The sequence below is a fragment of the Temnothorax americanus genome, unplaced genomic scaffold (assembly GCF_048541705.1).
Source record: "Temnothorax americanus isolate GAGA-0224 unplaced genomic scaffold, ASM4854170v1 Scaffold60, whole genome shotgun sequence".
Classification (NCBI taxonomy): Eukaryota; Metazoa; Arthropoda; class Insecta; order Hymenoptera; family Formicidae; genus Temnothorax; species Temnothorax americanus.
The window spans coordinates 488,321-507,851 of NW_027509752.1; the positions used below are offsets into that span (position 1 = coordinate 488,321).

The window sequence follows — 19,531 nt, forward strand, 5'->3', positions numbered from 1 at the left end:
ATTCGTAAAAGATCAAAAGATTATGGACGTGTGTATCACGGTGGTAGTGTGAATGAATGACTAGGTCTACATCGCTTGTGCTAATTACCTTAGGGTACAAGGCACCTTATTTCCTCATCCGAGGAATGTAACGGATAAAACCCCCCTACGGAGGAGCACTCGTTCTAAAATTATGTGAAATACAAGTTCTCTATCAATAAACAACAAAACATAATTTATATCTTTATTTATCTGAGAACAAGAAATAAACTTTATCAATTAGTTTTTTTGACGTAGTGACTCGAGCCTTGCCATCGATGCACTCTCTAAACAAAACTCTAATACCATCATAACCATTCTTCGTGAAAGTTTCCTCTAGTATATTTCTGTTTATACCTGCTTTAGCCATTTTTTGAATTAAATTTGCCGAAATTTTGTTCTGATATACTGATCGTAGCGAAGTTTTGTTAGCGGATATAATGAATTTTTTATTCTTTTTATCTATCATGTTTGTGACGCTCTTAACAAACTTTTTGATCAGTAAATCATCTATTTTCAAATAATCGATAATTTTTTTCAACATGATAACATCATCGACAGCATTGTGAAGGTTCTCGTGATTTTCGCCTGGAAAGAAATCTTGTAATAGAGCTTTTACCGAAAAGCTCTGTTTGTTTTTTCGCCTCTCTGGAAGTGCATTCCTCAAAATATCGAGAGTATCTGCGAATCCGCTCACTGTTTTTTAAAGGTCTCCATCACTCCCAATTTAACAATTAGAGACAATATTCTTGGAACATCGAATCTGTATGGAATAATAGATCAAATGTACAGAAAATAATAAAGCTTATACTCTCAAATCTACCAATAAAGCAAGCAACTGTAATCAGCTCTGTCATAAATAATAAAATTTGCAATAATACATAAGTAATTTATTATTTATTTATTAGCCTTATCACTTGCTGAATGGCTTCTACGTATTTCAAGCATCCCAAAAAGTTGAATAATTAGTCAGAAATCTAAAAATTTTAAAAGCAAATGTTACAGTTACTTGACCGGTTAAAAAAAACATTTTCTCACTTGAAGCCATTATGGGATAAAATAATTATCTGACAGGCCTTGTTTTCTTTGCCGCTTATATCTCCTCAAGATATTTCACAAATCCGTCCACAGCAGCTCGTACGGGTATTGTCTGTACCAAATCTTCGTGTACATACATATCCCCATCGATGATTTGCATTCCGGTAATTGCGGATGCTGACCTCGAGATGGGTATGGATGGAGTTATGTAGGCGTTGAACGTTGATACCCCATCATATGCTGCTATCTAAAAAAAATTCTCAATAATATATTTTTGTACAAAAATCTATCTCAACTGTATATGTATTTTTTTTAATCACTTGACAAATCTGGTCAGTACTTCTAAGACCTGTAGTTTCTAGGTCAAAGTAAACTATCCTATAATTATCATCTTCAAAATTGTTGGAATCGTTCATTGCACGTGGAGTATTCTCAAATAAATCTGAAACGTTGTAGCATGATACTCCAGATTCATAAGTCAATCCCTCTTGCCGCTGTCTTAATGCAGTGGCGATAGATCGTTGTTTCTTTGCATAAAGTCTTCTTTTTTTTATTTCTTTAGTTTTGAAGAACTTGGCCCTGATCTCCCTTTTCTTATCTTTTTGTAGCCGATATGCTAATGTGCGAGCACTGACAGGAGAAAGCAGGAGCTTGTTGTACACTTTTGCTATACGTATAACCATCATTCTTCTGACATACTGAAGTAGCTACGCGGTAATGAAGAGATTCCGATGCAGAATAATGACGAGCCTTTGGAGTTTTGCTCGCTACGGCATTATTTAACGATTCATTCGCTTGTGTGCAACCACATGGAGCGATTTTTTTCGCGTTTCTTGCAAATCGCGATAAAAGAGCATGTATAGTTTCTCACGCAACTCCTCATCTGCAAGTGGCTTTCCATGCGGCAGATTATTATTGTGCTTATAGTTATTATTTACATGCGATTTGCACCAATCACCACATAATTGATGATCCCCGAACGCGTGAGGAACTATTGCCTCCAATGCAGCTCTCACTTTCTCGGTATTGCCTTTATTCTGTTTGACCGCACTCGAGAAACATCGAGAAAAATATTCAATGAGTTTTGGCGACAATTTCATAGAATATAATGCCGAGATAAACGATTTCAGTGTGTGATTGAAATCTGACCACTTTTCAATCTCGTAAGTAGCATTCCTACGAACACCAGCTACTGTGCTGGAGTCATCATCACCGATGATAACTGAAGCGTACACTCCAGCCTCCTCAAATAATTCATTTCTTGTAAAAAGTTCCACTGCCATATCTGGCTCCATGCTTTTCGCACTTCCATTATAATTTCGTCTACTGTCTTGATCTATAATAAATTTTTATTGCTCATAACGCAGAGGGTACGAGTTTGGCTGACAATCGTTTATGATAATACGATTTATAAACTACCTTTTGCAAGTAAATTTATCCATAAAAGCGATGGACCCAAATTTTTGCGGTGGGCTCTCGGACTATATGAAGTTGGCCGGATAACTTCAACTTATCAAACTTTAATTAATTGGAATCGATTGGTGGTCGTTTGGTGGTCTTTGGTAGTTTAGTCCGATCGTTTGGTGGTTAGTCGTTTTCCTGTAAAATAAAAATGAAATTTCCGGTGTGAAGTTAGCCGGACAATTTTTATTTTTCAACCAATTTAACTTTTTTATAGCTCATTCGACGCGGAATCGTTTGGTGGTCACGAATATCATCATAAAAACGTTTGGTGGTCAACCGTTTTCCCAGAAAATAAAAAAAACCGTATGCGCATAATGCCGGACATATCATGCACCTCTGTGCCACTAGTCGGAACAATTGTATTTATCACCCAAATTGACATTGAAGGGCTCAATTGACGCGGAATCGTTTGGTGGTCACGAATATCGTAATTAAAACGTTTGGTGGTCAATGGTTTTCCTAAGAAATAGAAAAAACCGTACTCTCACGCCATTGGTCGTACGACTCCGTGACGTTGCTCGGTAATTTGATGGATAAACATTATTTATCAATCAAATTGACTTTCATACGGCTCAATCGACGCGGAATTGTTTGGTGGTCACAAATATCGTCATTAAAACGTTTGGTGGTCAATCGTTTTCCTAAGAAATAGATAAAACCGTACTTTTACGCCATTGGTCGCATGACTCCGTGACGTTGGCTCGGTAATTTGATGGATAAACATTATTTATCAATCAAATTGACTTTCATACGGCTCAATCGACGCGAAATCGTTTGGTGGTCACGAATATAATCAGTAAAACGTTTGGTGGTCAATCGTTTTCCTAGAAAATAGATAAAACCGTACTCTCACGCCATTGGTCGCATGACTCCGTGACGTTGGCTCGGTAATTTGATGGATAAACATTATTTATCAATCAAATTGACTTTCATACGGCTCAATCGACGCGAAATCGTTTGGTGGTCACGAATATAATCAGTAAAACGTTTGGTGGTCAACCGTTTTCCCAGAAAATAAAAAAAACCGTATGCGCATAATGCCGGACGTATCACCTCTGTGCCATTAGTCGGAAAAATTGTATTTATCACCCAAATTGATTTTGATAGGGCTCAATCGATGCGGAATCGTTTGGTGGTCACAAATACCGTCATTAAAACGTTTGGTGGTCAATCGTTTTTCTAAGAAATAGATAAAACCGTACTCTCACGCCATTGGTCGTAAGACTCCGTGACAGCTCGGTAATTTGATGGCTAAAGATTATTTATCAATCAAATTGACTTTCATACAACTCATTCAACGCGGAATCGTTTGGTGGTCACAAATATCGTCATTAAAACGTTTGGTAGTCAATCGTTTTCTTAAGAAATAGATAAAACCGTACTCTCACGCCATTGGTCGTACGACTCCGTGACGTTAGCTCGGTAATTTGATGGCTAAAGATTATTTATCAATCAAATTGACTTTCATACAACTCATTCGACGCAGAATCGTTTGGTGGTCACGAATATCATCGTTAAAACGTTTGGTGGTCAATCATTTTCCTAAAAAATAGAAAAAACCGTGCGCTCACTCCATTGGTCGTATGACTCCGTGCCATTAGCTCGGTAATTTAATAGATAAATGTTATTTATCAATCAAATTGTCTTTGATAGGGCTCATTCGACGCGGAATCGTTTGGTAGTCACAAATATCATCGTTAAAACGTTTGGTGGTCAATCATTTTCCTAAAAAATAGAAAAAACCGTGCGCTCACGCCATTGGTCGTATGACTCCGTGCCATTAGCTCGGTAATTTAATAGATAAATATTATTTATTAATCAAATTGTCTTTGATAGGGTTCATTCGACGCGGAATTGTTTGGTGGTCACGAATATCATCGTTAAAACGTTTGGTGGTTAATCGTTTTCCTAAACAATAGAAAAAACCGTACGCTTACGCCATTGGACGTATGACTCCGTGACATTAGTTGGATAAATATTATTTACAAAGGACGCGATTTGAATCCTCCAGTAAGTTATTGCTCCGGCCGATTGAGCCGTATGAAAGTCAATTTGATTGATAAATAATGTTTATCCATCAAATTACCGAGCTAACGTCACGGAGTTGTACGACCAATGGCGTGAGAGTACGGTTTTATTTATTTCTTAAGAAAACGGTTGACCACCAAACGTTTTACTGATTATATTCGTGACCACCAAAAGATTCCGCGTCGATTAAGCCGTATGAAAATTAATTTGATTGATAAATAATGTTTAGTCATCAAATTACCGAGCTAACGTCACGGAGTCATGCGACCAATGGCGTGAGAGTACGGTTTTTTCTATTTCTTAGGAAAACGATTGACCAACAAACGTTTTAATGACTATATTCGTGACCACCAAACGATTCCGCGTCGAATGAGCTATAAAAAAGTTAAATTGGTTGAAAAATAAAAATTGTCCGGCTAACTTCACACCGGAAAGAGCATCGGCAAGCCCCCTGCAAAAAATGCCCGTTTTCGGTACCTTGATTTTTGAAACTTTTTTTTATGCCAAATGGTTACTTATGATGACCCAATAATCCCTGCAAAATTTTAAGAGAAGCATACGCCCCGTTTAAAAAATATAGGGGGTCAAAGTTGATCATTTCCAATCAAAAAATATAGCAGCTTCACATTTATACTCCAATAATAATGTCCAAAAAATTCAGCCGAAATGGTTCTTTTAAGATTTTTGGCTGCTGATTACAAATCTGAAGTCAGATTTTAAAAATTCAAAATGGCGGATTCAATATGGCGGACAAATTTTTCTTAAATTCATCGGATTCACTTGAAACTCGTTACTCGGGGGTTTTTGGGGTCGCTGATTACGAAATTGAAGTCAGTTTAGAGAAATTCAAAATGGCGGATCCAATATGGCGGACTGATTTTTTCAAAATTCATCGGATTTACTTGAAACTTGTTACTCGGGGATTTTTGGGGTCGCTGATTACGAAATTAAAGTCAGTTTAGAGAAATTCAAAATGGCGGATCCAATATGGCGGACTGATTTTTTCAAAATTCATCGGATTTACTTGAAACTCGTTACTCGGGGGTTTTTGGGGTCGCTGATCACGAATCTAACGGTGAACTAACTTTTAACCAACACTAAATCTTTTTTGTCACTACATTAAATCTACATAGAACCTATTTTGTCCTACAATGGACCTATTTTTCCTTACATTGGACCTATATTCTACCTAGGAGCGGTGAGCATCGAGCGGACTGAGTCTCGTTTTAAACAGTTTGGCCTAGAGTTACGAAACCCTGAAAACAAAAGACGATCAGCAGATCATCATTTCATTAACATTCCATTGTGTTGAGGTGGCCGCCCTGGACGGTCTGCACGATAGCAGCGCTCGGAACGACAGCGCTCGAGACGGCAACGCATACGCCATCTAATTTCATTAGATCCGGTTCCGTTCTATTCGCCCTCAGAAAGAGAGAGAGAGAGAGACGTCCCGCGTGCACGCGTGCCTTGTTACGATCCGCTATTACATTTTTTATATCAGTCCATTGCATCAGTCTTGTGCATGACGTATCGTATCAGCCTATTACTGTATCTGTTGAATAAGAATACATCAAATACATTCGTTCGTAACCAAGGTGCCTGCGAGTTACTCTTCTAACCGTAACACATTCCATCCTCCATCTTATTTGTATCTTATGCTTGCGAATGTAATAAAATAAAAGTAATTTCAGTTTCGAAAATCTGGAAATATTACAACTTGCCTTTGCTGGCTGGATTATGCATTACATCTTGCCTTCGTTGGTTGGATTATTACAACTTGCCTTTGCTGGCTGGATTGTCGATTACATCTTGCCTTTGCTGGCTGGATTATGCATTACATCTTGCCTTCGTTGGTTGGATTATTATAACTTGCCTTTGCTGGCTGGATTATGCATTACATCTTGCCTTTGTTGGTTGGATTATTACAACTTGCCTTTGCTGGCTGGATTATGCATTACATCTTGCCTTCGTTGGTTGGATTATTACAACTTGCCTTTGCTGGCTGGATTATGCATTACATCTTGCCTTCGTTGGTTGGATTATTACAACTTGCCTTTGCTGGCTGGATTGTCGATTACAACTTGCCTTTGCTGGCTGGATTATGCATTACATATCTTGCCTTCGTTGGTTGGATTATTACATCTTGCCTTTGTTGGATATATTGGATCCGCCATTTTGAACTTTTAAAATCTGACTTCAGATTCGTAATCAGCGACCCCCAAAACCCCCGAGTAACGAGTTTCAAGTGAATCCGATGAATTTAAGAAAAATCAGTCCGCCATATTGGATCCGCCATTTTGAATTTTTAAAATCTGACTTCAGATTTGCAATCAACGACCCCCAAAACCCCCGAGTAACGAGTTTCAAGTGAATCCGATAAATTTAAGAAAAATCAGTCCGCCATATTGGATCCGCCATTTTGAATTTTTAAAATCTGACTTCAGATTCGTAATCAGCAGCCAAAAATCTAAAGAACCATTTCGGCTGAATTTTTCGGACATTATTATTGGAGTATAAATGTGAAACTGCTATATTTTTTGATTGGAAATGGTCAACTTTGACCCCCTATATTTCTTAAACGGGGCGTATGCTCCTCTTAAAATTTTGCAGGGATTATTGGGTCATCATAAGTAACCATTTGGCATAAAAAAAAGTTTCAAAAATTGAGGTACCGAAAACGGGCATTTTTTGCCGATGCTCTTTTATTTTTATTTTACAGGAAAACGACTAACCACTAAACGATCGGACTAGATTACCAAAGACCACCAAACGACCACCAATCGATTCCAATTAATGAAAGTTCGATACGTTGAAGTTGTCCGGCCAACTTCATAGAGGTTAACCGCACGACCCTGGAAAATGCTTTTTTGTTGAACGCAACTTAGGGTGCATCCCGATGGAGAAGAAATAGCGGAACGGAACAGTAACGGAAAAGAGATATGGTGGGGGGTTAACCAATCAGAGTAGTTCCGTTTCAATTCCGTTCCGTTATTTAGTGAGTGGGTTCCCCATGGCACGGAGCTGTTACGGACCGGAAAAGAAACGGAAAAATTTCTAACCTATTCTGTCGAAAGTTCGCAAATAAGTGCAGTGGATTGATCGGTTTGCAACATTTTTATTTTTGCAAATAAAGAGCAATATGTCGTCATCGGTAGGTATTACATGTAAAAATAAAATATATATGTTAAAATCCTATGTTATTAATATGTTAATGCTAATTAATGTGATATATTTTATTAATTTCCAGAAATTCAAATGTGGATATTGTCGCTGGATTGTTTGGTTCGATGAAGACGGAAAACTTTCACATCCTTGCTTAGCAAATCATGCGAATTTAATAATGGATAAAGATCGAAATCTCTTTATAAATGGTACGTATATTTGTGTACAAGAGAGGCAATATATATATTCAATATAACTAATGGTTAGAGAATATGTAAATGATATATAAATTTGTTGTAAAACTAAATCTGTTATTATTTAGATTCTTTAGAAACACACGTCGAGAGTGAGAATAACAGCAATAACGCCGGAGAGACTGGAGACAGTGACGCAGGATTGTCATTGATGATGGGAATAAGATCATCATCTACGTTGAGGTTGTCACTTGTTGATGTGGAAGGAATTAATGCTGTTGCTCTTTGAACAGGACGCTTTGAACATATCCACATTTGAATTTCTGGAAATTAATGAAATATATTACATTCGGTTAATTAGCATAGGATTTTAACATATATATTTTATTTTCACATATAATACCTACCGATGACGACATATTGCTCTTTATTTGCAAAAATAAAAATGTTGCAAACCGATCGATCCACTGCACTTATTTGCGAACTTTCGACAGAATAGGTTAGAAATTTTTCCGTTTCTTTTCCGTTCCGTAACAGCTCCGTGCCATGGGGAACCCACTCACTAAATAACGGAACGGAATTGAAACGGAACTACTCTGATTGGTTAACCCCCCACCATATCTCTTTTCCGTTACTGTTCCGTTCCGCTATTTCTTCTCCATCGGGATGCACCCTTAGAACATATAGAAATGGTAGCGGAATAGCAGACTGAAATGTGTCCGGAGGAAGTGAGAAAGAAAATCGTAGTTGCCTCTCTCTTGTGAGTGACTGCTCGAAAGTGCGCATGCGCGCCATTTACTGACGCATACAAGCACATTGTGTGTGTGTGTGTACATATATATACCTCACAATCAATCATGTTAAGACAGTTAAGGGTTTTTTTAAATGAATAAATAAGTAAATAATTCATTGAAAAAATCAGAGAATAAATAAATAAGTAAATGATGAAATGCATAAGTCAAAAAATGAATAAAAGTAAATAAACGATTAAATTAATAAACGAATAAATGAACGAATCGGAATGAATAATCGGTGAATGAATCAATTAATGAATTAAGTATCATAAGAAATCCATAAATAAATGAAAAATAAATAAATAAGTGAATAAATAAAAGATTAATTAATCAATATAATGGGGTTAAATAATTGATGCATAAATAAATATATTATAATGAATGATCATAAAATAAATAATAATGAATGAATCAGTGTTGAGGAGATCAATAAGTATAGTTTATATAATATGGTAAATTTATTTTATATTACACTGTATTACAATTAATTTCAGAAATGTAGTTTCTTTTCTTCAAATCAGAGACCAGATCCTTTAGCGAAGAAATACGTTGCTTACATCTACCAAATTTTTTTTGCAATGTTTCAATTTTCTTTCGTTGCTGCATAATGGTACGTCGCGCTAAATTCATGGCTCTCATAGCTCGTCTTGGTGTTGCCAGATGAGGTGACCGGATATCACCAACATAACGTGGATCTGGTATCATCGGTGGAGCAGAATCACAAATGGCTGATGTAATGGCAGGGACCTGATAGATTGTGTAAAACTTATATATTATATATATTTACTATATTCAATATAAAAAAAACAGGGGATTTATTGTTTTTAATTTTTAGATCATAAAAAATAAAATAAATTAATGGATATATTAGGATTAAATATATGTAACGAAGTAATACTTACTGGTAATTCATGAATAGCAATCGTTGAATCAATACTATCATTAAAATCTAAGCGTTTTTTTTTGCTGCTGCAATGAGCATCTTTCCGCCGTTTCAAGGGAGTTAGGCAGTTGTTCAGAAAAATTTCACAATTGCCTATTTTAGTACAATGAGCAGGATCGACATCCATACTACTCATATCCTTTTTAGCAAAATCCTGAGATTTCTTGCGTGTACCACAAAAGCTTGTGATTCGATTGGAAGGAGTGTGTGTAATATCTGTCACAGAAACAGTATGTAATAGGTTATTAAAAGCCTCAAGCACTAATCAAAGTCGTACACAAGTTGTATACATGAAAGGTTAATATTTTGGCATCTTTCAAGTTTACACTTTTTGGTCAAATATCTTATTTAATTATTAAAAAATTAACGCCTTGGTATATGTTTTAATTCGCTGCTGGTGTACGCCAAAACATTTAAATAGATATACAAACAAAAATAAGACTCACTCTCTGTTAGTGCTGTTGTGGACTGTGAATAATTCACGACGTTAATGTTGTCATTCGAAGAATCACTGTTCGTGATTCCAGTGGAACAGATATTGCCATCATCAGTCTTACTGGCATTTCCAACGAAGGTGGAAGGTGAGGTGCCTCCACCAACTATATATATATACAAGGCACAGCTTCTGGTTGCACAACGATACACCTTGAACGCTTCCTCAGATCCTCGGGTTTGAAGTGATCTGTACACAATCTGTGTGAGTCATACAAATTTTTCTCGGTCTTGTTACAGAATTTCAACCACTGCTTTCTGATGTGCTTATTTGATGGAAATTTGTTGACAGATATAATAAAATAGATTTAAATAGTTAAAATGTAAAAAAAATAGTTTTAATATTAATTAATTTAAATAGTTCAATAATTAAATTTATTGCTGAGATTACTGAAATCACGCAAACTGACAATAAATTAAATACATTTTTACTTACCGTATATAGGAAACCGATTTGTCCTTTCTACCGCATAAAATACAATATATCATCTTGCTTGAATTTTGGCGTACGTTCGCGGATCAACACGTTTTAGAAAATATCTAAGAAATAACCGTGTTTCAACATATGTCACTAACATAACCTTATTTTTCAGTGAGCCAAACCGGCCAAACAAATGTAGACCGCGCATGCGCACTTTCGAGCAGTCACTCACAAGAGAGAGGCAACTATGATTTTCTTTCTCACTTCCTCCGGACATGTTTTTCTTCCGAAAACAATAGGCATTCCGCTTCCATTTCTATATGTTCTAAGGAACGCGCAATCGTCATCGTCATCGTCAAATGGCGTCATCCCCTCCTCATCGTTATCGTCTCGATGCTCGATTGTCGGTTCGGCGTAACGGGATCACAGTATACTGTGGTATACTGTGACGGGGTTAGAATTTGATGCGTGTGAAATTTCGCGATTACTCCGAATTAAAGAAAGCGCGACAAGTGCGAGGGTAACGATCGCGAGTACGACTTTCGAGAGCCGTCGGCTGTATCGCAAAAAATGAGCCGTAGAAGAGTACACGAGGAAGATGATGGCTATGGTAAGCGAGGTTCAAAGTTATCGCCGTCCTCCTGACGCCGCGATTCACCGATTATTTGTGATGTTCAAGTAGAAAGCTGCATTGATATGTGAACGTCTCTTATTTTTATATCGTCTTTTTAAAAATCTAATTCAAGTTCAATATTACTTGACGATGTCTGTACTTTTTATTTCTGACACGTGTAACCGTGCGCGTTTACACACATACACACATATATGTATATATACACATCTTTTTCAGAAGTACAGAAAGCAAAAAAAGTCTTTAGTATTAGATTTTTAGTCTATCATGTATATATATATATATATATATATATATATATATATAAGATACACATATTTTTTAAATATATCTTTCTTATATTTATATAATCTAAAAAATATATGGAAAATATAAAAAAAAAATTGGAGAAAAATGTTAAAAAAGTAATACTTTAGTTGAAATAATATTTAAATAATGTTTATAAATATTACAAACTTAAATTTAAATATAAATTTGCACCTGGCTAACGTTTGACATACATTTAATTAAATTACAAATTGTTAACATATGTACATAATGTGTGTGTGTGTGTGTTGATAGATCATATTTTTATTATATATTATATATTTTCTTATTATAAAAAAATCTTTATATCAATGCAGTGCTTGTACAAATAAACTTTTATACTTATTACATTTATAAAATTACATAAATGTGTATTCTTTTCTTAGATCGTGTATATAAGAAACGCAGAAGGGCTTCGGAGAATCAAGAGATTGAAGATCGTCTTGAATCTCTCATCCTTCGCATTGGAGAGAGGTCAACGTCATCTCTGGAAAGCAACTTGAAAGGTTTGGCTTCCGTATTGGAAGCCGACCTAGGTTTATTTCATAGCAAGATTCTTCGGATTTTAACGGACTGCGCTATTAAGATGCCAGAAAAATGCACAATTTACACCACTCTCGTCGGGCTATTGAACGTGAAAAATTACAGTTTTGGTGGAGAATTTGTTGATCATATGGTGAAAATTTTCAAGGATTCTTTAAAAGCGTGCAAATGGGATGTGGCTAGGTATTCTCTTAGGTTTCTAGCTGATTTGGTAAATTGCCATGTTTTATCATGCAGATCGTTGATGCAGTTGTTTGACAATATGCTGGATGCTGCAAACGAGGATGGAGTACCGCAAGTGAGACGTGATTGGTATGTGAGAAACCTTTATCTATATGGAGTTTCTTGTATGAATTATGTAAATTAAGGTGGTATGTCCATATAACCTATGAAAACAGATCGATGCAGTTTTTTCAGTAAAAGTAATTAAGCAACTGACGAATCTTCATGCTAAATTTGAAATGGATTGACTGTGTAGTTTCCGAGATATTATTGTCTAAAAATATGCTTTTTTCCCTATCTTAAGAATGTATAGAATGTTCACAAAATTAGTTAAAAGACATCGATTTCCGCATTTCAAATTCTTTCCCAGCGTTTTGAGAGTAACAACGTGTCGCCCTTCACATGGGTATTTCACTTCGGCTGTGTTTCGCCATTCGGCTTGTTTTTTTGTCAATAGTTCTGCGCGTTTTTTTTTTTGTGGTCAAGCATTTTTTGTTTGATAAAGCGTCCTTTAAAACGCGGTTGTTCGTTCATGATATAAAAGTAAATGTTGCACTTAAATAAAATTAACCTCTAAGTTTATTGCTCCGAACGATACACGTGCAACCATTTGTTTACATGCATGTTGCGACGTTGCCACATCTGAAGCTCTTCTGTACTACGCTAAGAAAATTGGACTATTTTCATTCGCCTCTTTTTTATTATTGATTATTTATTCGATTTGTGATATACAATCATTTTGAGAAATTCATTAATGAATTTAGTCGACTATGAAAGTGTATGAAATTAGAAGTTTTAAAATGAGGTTTATTTTGACTCACATAGTCGCGAATAAACCACCTTAAAATTTAATAATTACATGTCATAATTTACAGGTATGTTTATGCCGTTCTATCGACGCTGCCGTGGGTTGGCAGAGAGTTATATGAGAAAAAGGAACAAGAATTAGACCATCTACTGGTTACGATAGAGATATTTTTGAATAAACGAAGCAAGAAACATCAGCCAGCGTTGAGAGTATGGTCGAGTGACACTCCTCATCCGCAGGAAGAGTATTTAGATTGCTTGTGGGCGCAAGTTCGCAAACTGAGGCAGGATAATTGGGCCGAGAAGCATATTCCACGCCCCTATCTGGCATTTGATTCGAATCTGTGTGGAGCGTTGCAACATCATTTACCACTTTTGATACCGCCTCCACACCATGAATCTTATTCCTATCCGTTGCCCACCGTCGTCTTTCGTATGTTCGATTATACGGATTGTCCTGCTGAAGGGCCATTATTGCCAGGAAGTCACGCCATTGAGCGATTCCTGATAGAAGAGCACTTACGACAGATCATCAATAATTATTATTTTGAAAGAAAAGATTGGTAATATATACTTATATATAGAGAAAAAAATCATAACTGTTGCTATCAATATTCCAAATTACATGTAATAATATTAATTATTTTTATTTTACAGTGCTGCACAACTACTGAACTTCCCGTTCAAAGCCAAAATTCCTTTAGACTATTGTATTGTTGAAGTGATATTCGGTGAATTGTTTAGACTGCCCACTCCAAAACATTTAGAGATCAGTTATGGGTCAATTTTGATAGAACTCTGCAAATTGCAGCCTTCAACCATGCCACAGGTATTAACAATATAAATTACAGTTTAACAACGTTCGAAAACATTTAATACTGTATTGTTATTATATAAATTATAGTGGAGTACTAACTAGAAAATACATTTAAATTGTATTACTATGTTAGGTACTATTCGCAAAGCCACAGAAAAAAAAGAAATGCTTTCGTCGAGTGTTCGTCGTATAGACAGTATGGTCGGCTACGCCTTTGATGTTTTGTTTGGTGGTGGTTGTGGTACCTTTAAAATTTAATTTCCTGTTGGTCGTGGTGAAGTGGGGATTTGTTGCTGTGGAAACGGATGTAGAACATCCAGAATTTATACGAGAGGTTTGTTAGTGTTGATGTAGTTTTTGTGTTAGGTTGTTTTTTTTGTGTTGATGTGTGTGTGTGTGTATGTGTGTGTGTGTGTGTGTGAGTGTGATTGTGTGTGTGTGGTGTGTGTGTGTGTGTGTGTGTGGTGTGTGTTGTGTGTTGTGTGTGTGTGGTGGTGTGTGTTGTGTGTGGTGGGTGTGGTGTGGGTGTGTGTGTGTGTGGGTGTGTGTGTTGTCGTGTGTGTTGTTTGTGGTGTGTGTGTGTGTGTGTGTGTGTGTGTGTGTGTGTGTGTTGTGTGTGTTTGTGTGTGTGTGTGTGTTGTGGTTGTGTGTGGTGTGGTGTGTTTTGTGTGTTGTGTGTGTGTGTGTGTGTGTGTTTGTTTGTTGGTTGTAGTGTGTGGTGTGTGTGTGTTTGGTGTTGTTGTGGTGTGTGTGTGGAGTGTGGTCGTTTGTTTGTGTTATTGTTGTGTGGATGTTGTGTTGTTTTGTGTTTTTGTGATGTTGTTTGTGTAGTGTGGGGTTGTATTTTAGTGGTTTTTTTTTGTTGTTTGTGTGTCGTTGTTTGTTTGTGTTTGTTTTATTTTTTTTGTGTGTTTGTTTGTATTGTGTTGATTTTGTTATTTTTTTGTTGTGCTTATTTGTGGTGTTTTGTTTTAGTGTTTTGTGTGTAGGTGTCGCCCTCTTCTTATCCGACTATCTAATAGATTAATCTATCTCCAATTATTAAAATAAGAAAATGAAATAACGTACAAAACTTTCACATTTTTAGATTGTCATATTATCAAAGGATTCGGGATATGATGTCAGACTCGTACGTAGACTTGATTCCAGCAGTTCCCGAGCCCGTCTACAAATATTCATCTGAAGGTGCCAGTAAGTATATAGTGTAATAGAACTTTAATATTAGAGGAAAATACCCAATTATGAGATACCATATCTATTTTGTGTGATTGCCGGAAGTCTATGGGCAGAATTGAAAAATATAGTAGGTCATTTTGAAGGGAATTTAATAAGCTTTAAGATACTGAAATGTAAAATTTAATTTAAATATTAATTTTGCTGAAAATTAGAAAAATGTGAAAAATGAGCTTTCGGCAAAATCGCAAAAGTGTGCTCCTAATATGAGAAACCCCGGGAAATCGCTAATAAAGTGCAAAATACATGATGTTGCAATTAAAAAACTTTATTTAAAGTTTTTGAAAGACAAATGTAATGGAAAAGCATATTTGCAACAATCGTAAACCTACTTATACTCAATATTGTACCTGATCTTCCCCCTCCACTCTTTCCTCTCAAATCAAGGTCAGCAGTCAGCACAGTCTTATAAATTCGTATAAACCTTCCCTTAACGTTAATATAGTATTTTCTCTTCTTTTATTACTATACAATAACTTTCATACTCCAGCAACCCAGAAGTACCCTGAGTATCTCATGTTACGAGCACCACGCCTTGCGGTTTCACGATCACCAAATCTAATCTCTACAATTGAGCAACTCAACATATCCCGTATTTTCCTATTAATACGACCTTACTCTATCGCTGCATGCAGAACTTATTGCCAAATATTTATTAATTATATAATAAACAAGGTTTAAAGACTCATATCCATTGACAACATCCAATTTCACAATTTCTTTCTCTGCAATGACTACACGCACGATCAAACAATGAATTTTTCACTAAATAGGTTTTACCCTAAAGGCAATAAGTTCATAGTGGAACCAACAGATAGGGCCTATTAGTTTAGCAGAAACCTCGCTGTCGCATATTAGGAGCCTATCTCATAATAGGGGACTTTCCTCTACTGCTTTGCGACTTAACGAGATATATGTGCTATAACTTTGTTTTGATATTTTGATATAAGAGGATGTAATATCTATTATTTTTAACCACGATTAAGTATGAGTAAAAACTTTTTATTTGAATCATTAATATAAGACATAGCAAAGCTATTGAACGAAAAATATTCATAACGTTGTTAATACGTAACAGTATTAATACATTATCAAACTATTTCAGGTTCACTTCCTGGTACATCAGCAGCACATGAATTGGTGGTTTCTATAAGACGTAAATGCACGCCGGAAGAAGCATTAAACGTATTAAATACATTACCTGGTCCCAGAGAAAACGAAGAGACGAATAATTACAATCCGTTAAAAATCGACGTCTTTGTACAAACTTTACTGAACCTTGGTTCGAAAAGTTTCAGTCATAGTTTTGCGGCTATAGTAAAGTTTTATTATGTTTTCAAGGTAAATGAACGTTACAATTTGCTGTACAATTTGGATGCATATATACATGCGTGCTCTTCACATTATGAAGATTTCTTGAACACAGGTGCTCGCTGAAATGGAAGAAGCGCAGATATGTATATTAAGAAACATGTACGCATTGTGGAAGAATCATTACCAAATGATGGTAGTGCTAACAGACAAGTTTTTAAAAACTGGTATTATTGAATGTAGCGCCATCGCCAACTGGATATTTTCCAAAGAGATGGCATCTGAGTTTACAAAGTTCGTTTTACTGCTGTTTTACATCTTGATAAAATATTTAATTTATTCATTTTATTTCAAAATATATCTCAACACAATTCCCGGTACATGTTGGAGAGAATAGTAACATAAGAAATTTTCACTTCCAGATTATATATTTGGGAAATACTACACTTGACAATACGTAAAATGAACAAGCATGTGACGAAATTGAGTACGGAATTGACGGAGGCGAGGGAGAAACTGAGAAGAGCGGAAAGTAGGTCAGGTTCCTCTTCGGACGAGGAGGATACTAATAAAGAGAGAAATAGGGAGAGACCATCGGAGGATGTGGTAGAACGAATGGAGGAAAAGTTAGAAGCTGCGCAAGCAGATCAGAAAAATTTATTCCTCATTATATTCCAGGTATAAAAAAGCATATCAGTTGTGTTAAAAGTAAATCCACGAATGTCATTTTTTTTTCTTGATACAAAAGAATTTCTAAAATTGTTTTATGTAAGATTTTTATATATGACAATATATTAATTTCTTCTTTTTTAGCGTTTTATAATGATCCTGTCGGAACATTTAGTGCGCTGCGACACAGATGGAATTGACTATAACACGCATTGGTATAAATGGACTGTAGGAAGATTGCAACAAGTTTTCTTATCTGTGAGTTATAAATTGATTATTATTATGTAATAATATTCAATACTTATGCGGAAAAACAAATAAAAAAATACATATATATAATTTTTGTCTGTCGTAATTGGAGAACGTTTATTCTACTTTACAGCATCAAGAGCAAGTACAAAAGTATTCTTCGACGCTGGAAACTTTACTTTTCACTCCAGACTTGGATCCTCATATTTTGGACGTGTTTCATCAATTTGTTTCTCTACGAGCATAAAATAAGATATACATATATATAAATAATGTATTTATATCAGAGAACATTTATATATATAAGCTAGTAAGTTAGCTGCATCAAAGTACATTTAAGTTAACAAGTTAAGTTACAATAAAGTACATTTTTAGAGTTTTTATTTGTATCATCTCTTATCTGATACTGTCCTCGTCCTGACACTGCCAATTTTTAAGAGTTAAAATTTTGCGGACCTTGAAAACTTCGGAATTCTAAAATACTTTTAAATTATATTGATATTTCGACGCGTCGAGAGAATCGCAGTCGTTTCATATCGAATATTAATATGTCAAATTCTTCTTTCAAGTCAGATTACCGATGAATACCGATCGGTGCTCAAAAATCATAGTTTTTGTCACGTGTTCTAAACCGTTTTCATGTCAATCGTGGGATTCGTGGGAAGAATGACTGGAACCTTGTGAAGGAAACACGGTAAACGAAAACTGCAGGAACGACTTTCGAGAGAGAACCACATTTCAATTTCGTCTACGTGTGAATCAATCCTACATTATATGCGCACTGTACACACAGAAGGAGAAAGAATTTAAGGTAGGCGTCTCGCTACGTGCTAGTCATGTGACTGTTTGTAGGTTTTCACGTTCAGAAATATATTTCAGGCAATTTTTGCTAAGGGAAAAATAATTTTATGAATTATGGTGTAAAATTTCATACGTGATAAAGTATGTTACTTTTTCCAAATTATGTGATTTTTCTCATTTGACTCCGTTTTGATCAGCTGATCATGCGAGTCGTCGAGAAAGGTTACAAGTGAGGTTACATCTCCTTTTCGATTGAATTTTGACAATTACTGAGAAAGGGTTTCAAAACGCATGACAGGGGTGTCAATTACTATCCAATTCGGCTAAGAAAGACGAGCCTCATAACCTGCAACTACAGTGATTAGCCAGCGGCTTGCCAAGTCTTCCCAACCTTACCTCGACCAAAAAATGTCTGCTCGATTACCGCATTTTCACTAAAATAAACTTAAAAATTAGCAGCGAAATCTCCTGTAAACTATATATTTTATGGTTGCATCGGATTCTTCGAAATCTAATGTACAAAAAGCAATGTTTTTTCTCACTTCATCTAATCGAAAAATGCGAAAAATATGTGATTGAAACCGTGATAGAGCCTTCTTTTTCTGGCCGTTTGTATGAAGTAATGCAAAATTTGTGATTTTCGAGATCGATTTTCTAGAGTAAATAGTCGGTAAGGAGCCACAGAAAAAATCGACTGCAAAGCTGATCATATAATTTGATATAAAATCCAAAATCGAAAACTTTATCTAATACATGCCCTGACGAGACGACTACCTTAAATGACCCTGTGGGGGAATTGGAGCGTCGGCGCGGGGGCAAGGGAGGAGTGGAGCGTCGGCGCGGGGGCAAGGGAGGGAGCGTCAAGCTGATGTTGACGTTGACAGTACTACATGCTACATGTGACTTCTGTATTAACTTACGATAATTTAACCGTTTACGCGGAGTAAATTATCGTAAGTTACTACAAAATCCCGTTTACGCGAACGAATTATCATAAGTTACTACAGAAGTAACGCTCGCGTAAACGTAATAATAGTCAAATGAGCCTAAATTCATCGTTTTTGGGGTAAATCTGAAGGAGAGCTCCCTCCTCACCAATTTCGCTGAATTTAGGCTTAATCGACGCGTTTTTGCACAAAACAAACGAATCTGGCAGAAAAAGCCCCGCTCTGTCGCGCGAAGCGAGATATTAACGGTTAAAGTTGACGACTATCAGGTTATGAGACCTGTCATACCGACGCAATGTAGCGAGTACGGACATGCCCTGCGGCCATGTGCGCATGCTCAGTGGCCGCACGCGCATGCAGCCGATCACGTGACAACTGTTTGGTTGGTAAGTCAGAAGTGTTAACATAATTCGAAATGATATGGTGCGTTCAGCCACCGGA

At 36.2% G+C, this 19,531-nt stretch overlaps 2 protein-coding genes, 1 long non-coding RNA gene and 1 pseudogene across 5 annotated transcripts; 2 read left to right on the plus strand and 2 right to left on the minus strand.

The window, feature by feature from the left end:
- Positions 1-209: 209 nt before the first annotated feature.
- LOC143905364 (uncharacterized) lies at positions 210-2,963 on the minus strand. Of its 2 annotated transcripts, none has more exons than XM_077420771.1 (5): positions 2,725-2,963; positions 2,476-2,655; positions 1,377-2,392; positions 1,057-1,303; positions 210-781 (listed from the first exon to the last, which is right to left on the minus strand). In XM_077420771.1, exons 3-4 carry the CDS (start codon positions 1,740-1,742, stop codon positions 1,112-1,114), a joined length of 558 nt encoding a protein of 185 aa, XP_077276897.1. In that variant the 5' UTR covers positions 1,743-2,392; positions 2,476-2,655; positions 2,725-2,963; the 3' UTR covers positions 210-781; positions 1,057-1,111. The 2 variants fall into 2 exon arrangements, with proteins under 2 accessions (XP_077276897.1, XP_077276898.1); XM_077420772.1 differs by having other exon boundaries at positions 2,855-2,958.
- Positions 2,964-7,542: 4,579 nt separating this feature from the next.
- LOC143905359 (uncharacterized) lies at positions 7,543-8,363 on the plus strand. The gene is made up of 3 exons (XR_013259176.1): positions 7,543-7,699; positions 7,796-7,919; positions 8,033-8,363. It is a non-coding gene; the product is annotated as an uncharacterized LOC143905359 (long non-coding RNA).
- LOC143905358 (uncharacterized) lies at positions 7,894-10,774 on the minus strand. The gene is made up of 5 exons (XM_077420763.1): positions 10,570-10,774; positions 10,088-10,323; positions 9,601-9,857; positions 8,312-9,445; positions 7,894-8,227 (listed from the first exon to the last, which is right to left on the minus strand). Exons 1-4 carry the CDS (start codon positions 10,620-10,622, stop codon positions 9,167-9,169), a joined length of 825 nt encoding a protein of 274 aa, XP_077276889.1. The 5' UTR covers positions 10,623-10,774; the 3' UTR covers positions 7,894-8,227; positions 8,312-9,166.
- A 164-nt stretch (positions 10,775-10,938) lies between these two features.
- On the plus strand, positions 10,939-17,721 carry LOC143905360 (nuclear cap-binding protein subunit 1-like; annotated as a pseudogene). The gene is made up of 11 exons (XR_013259177.1): positions 10,939-11,164; positions 11,878-12,346; positions 13,132-13,626; positions 13,721-13,923; positions 14,035-14,222; positions 14,932-15,071; positions 16,219-16,454; positions 16,540-16,718; positions 16,847-17,102; positions 17,238-17,351; positions 17,476-17,721. The product of XR_013259177.1 is annotated as a nuclear cap-binding protein subunit 1-like (transcript).
- Positions 17,722-19,531: the final 1,810 nt, after the last annotated feature.